The 1,631-nt window shown below is 40.2% G+C and overlaps 1 protein-coding gene across 1 annotated transcript in view; it reads left to right on the top strand.

The window, feature by feature from the left end:
• Positions 1-680: 680 nt before the first annotated feature.
• The window catches only part of LOC108797878 (inhibin beta C chain-like), a 3,889-nt gene continuing 2,938 nt past the window's right edge, over positions 681-1,631 (top strand). The window contains exon 1 of the mRNA XM_018569576.1: positions 681-1,525. Coding sequence (XP_018425078.1) covers positions 1,168-1,525 — 358 coding nt within the window. The 5' untranslated portion in view covers positions 681-1,167. The remainder of the gene's footprint in view (positions 1,526-1,631) is intronic.

The following is a 1,631-nucleotide window of genomic DNA, read 5'->3' as shown; positions in this document are numbered from 1 at the left end:
AAAAAAGGTGAGACAAAGGAAATGACAGAATTATTGAAAATATGATTAACTTTTTAAACCATAGAAAAACCAGACTAGATATAAAGCGCGGTGTTCTTTTATATAAGTAAATTAAAGATACCAATAAGAACCATCTGCATACTGTACTATTGAAAGATATTTTTTCCTACTCTGCTCCTACTGCACAATAAACATTGATGTTACATCCACCAGTTACAGCATTTACTAACCCCACATTCACTATGTTATAGATGCAGCGAATGTTGTCGAAAAATGTGCAGTGAATGTCAGTGAGAATGTGTTCGAATTCTTCAGAGTTCTATAACTATGTCACTTGTCTTCTTGTGCAGTAATGAGTTGTGCATTGCTTTTTACTTTAATGCATTTGTGGAAAAGAACCAGGAGAAAGTTAGAAAACCTTCCCTTGTCCCTAAGACAAGTACCTTGTACTTCACATGGCTACCGGTTTTGTTGGGAGGGAGTAAATAAAAGTGGAGGAGTGAAGCAATCAATCTGTGATAAGAGAAGGTTGTGCGTTCCAGGTGAATAACTGCCAAAAGGGCAAATAATATTTAACACCATCAGTGTACATAAGCTTTATGAGAGACAGGCAGTAGGGGAGGAGGTGGAGAGTGTAATTCCTAGTCTCAGTATATAGGGCAGTGTAACAAGAGGCAGAGGCTTAGTGGAAATCAAGCATGCTTTCACATTACGTGTTAAGCTAACATAACTACAAAAGCTGAAGTGAAGGGATAGCACCTGTTAGACTAGGGATATTTTATAGGCTATACAAGAAAGACTTGCATGGTTTCCAAAGTTGGGAAGGCTTTCATTAATTTCCCTGTGACAGCATAGGAAGAACTAGGCTCTGACATCACCTAAGATCAACGTCTTTGATCCACCTGCAGATATAATACTTATTGTGAATCTGTATCTTTGACCTATCATCTGACGGAGGGTGTCCTGAAGTTAATCCGAGACTCAATAGCCACATGACAGCTTATGCTGGACCAGGTTTCTGTTAAAAGCAGGATGCTAGTTGAGCAGAACCCACAGCTACGAAAAGCTAAAGAAAGTGGTAGGTGAAAGAGACTTGACCCTTTGTCATCAGTCATCAGCAGAGCTTTGCCCTTCGCAACATCTCAGCTTTCCAAGACTTTTGGCACGATGACTTCTCGATTCCAGAGAGAAGGCTTCTTTTTTTATCTGCTTACTCTGTTAGGTGCTTGGGCAGCATCTACGCAAGGCGGAGGAAGGAAAAGTGAATGTCCCTCCTGTGGAGTGCAAGACAAAGATGTGATGATTGAAGTGGCTAAGCAACAAATTCTCCAGAAGCTCCATCTAAAGGAGAGACCTAATATCACTCACCCGATTCCTAGAGGAGCTGTGGTGAATGCACTGCGCAGGCTGCATTTAACCAAGCCACGTATGGATGGTCTTTTTGGGTCCTCAAACTGGGGCAGTGATGGCGATACTTCTGATACAGACCAACAAAGCTATGAGATCATCAGCTTTGCAGAATCAGGTAAATGTTTGTTTGCAATGTGTTTCCTTGGACCAGTAATACTAAACGCTATAATTTTCTCTTCTATTTTGTTTAGTACAATATTAAGGGTAAAAAAATATATATA

The sequence above is a fragment of the Nanorana parkeri genome, unplaced genomic scaffold, assembly GCF_000935625.1.
Source record: "Nanorana parkeri isolate BGI_ZX_2015 unplaced genomic scaffold, ASM93562v1 scaffold35, whole genome shotgun sequence".
In the NCBI taxonomy this organism is placed as follows: domain Eukaryota; kingdom Metazoa; phylum Chordata; class Amphibia; order Anura; family Dicroglossidae; genus Nanorana; species Nanorana parkeri.
The sequence above is the reverse complement of the archived record's forward strand: the minus strand, read 5'-3'. Positions and strand labels throughout refer to the sequence as shown.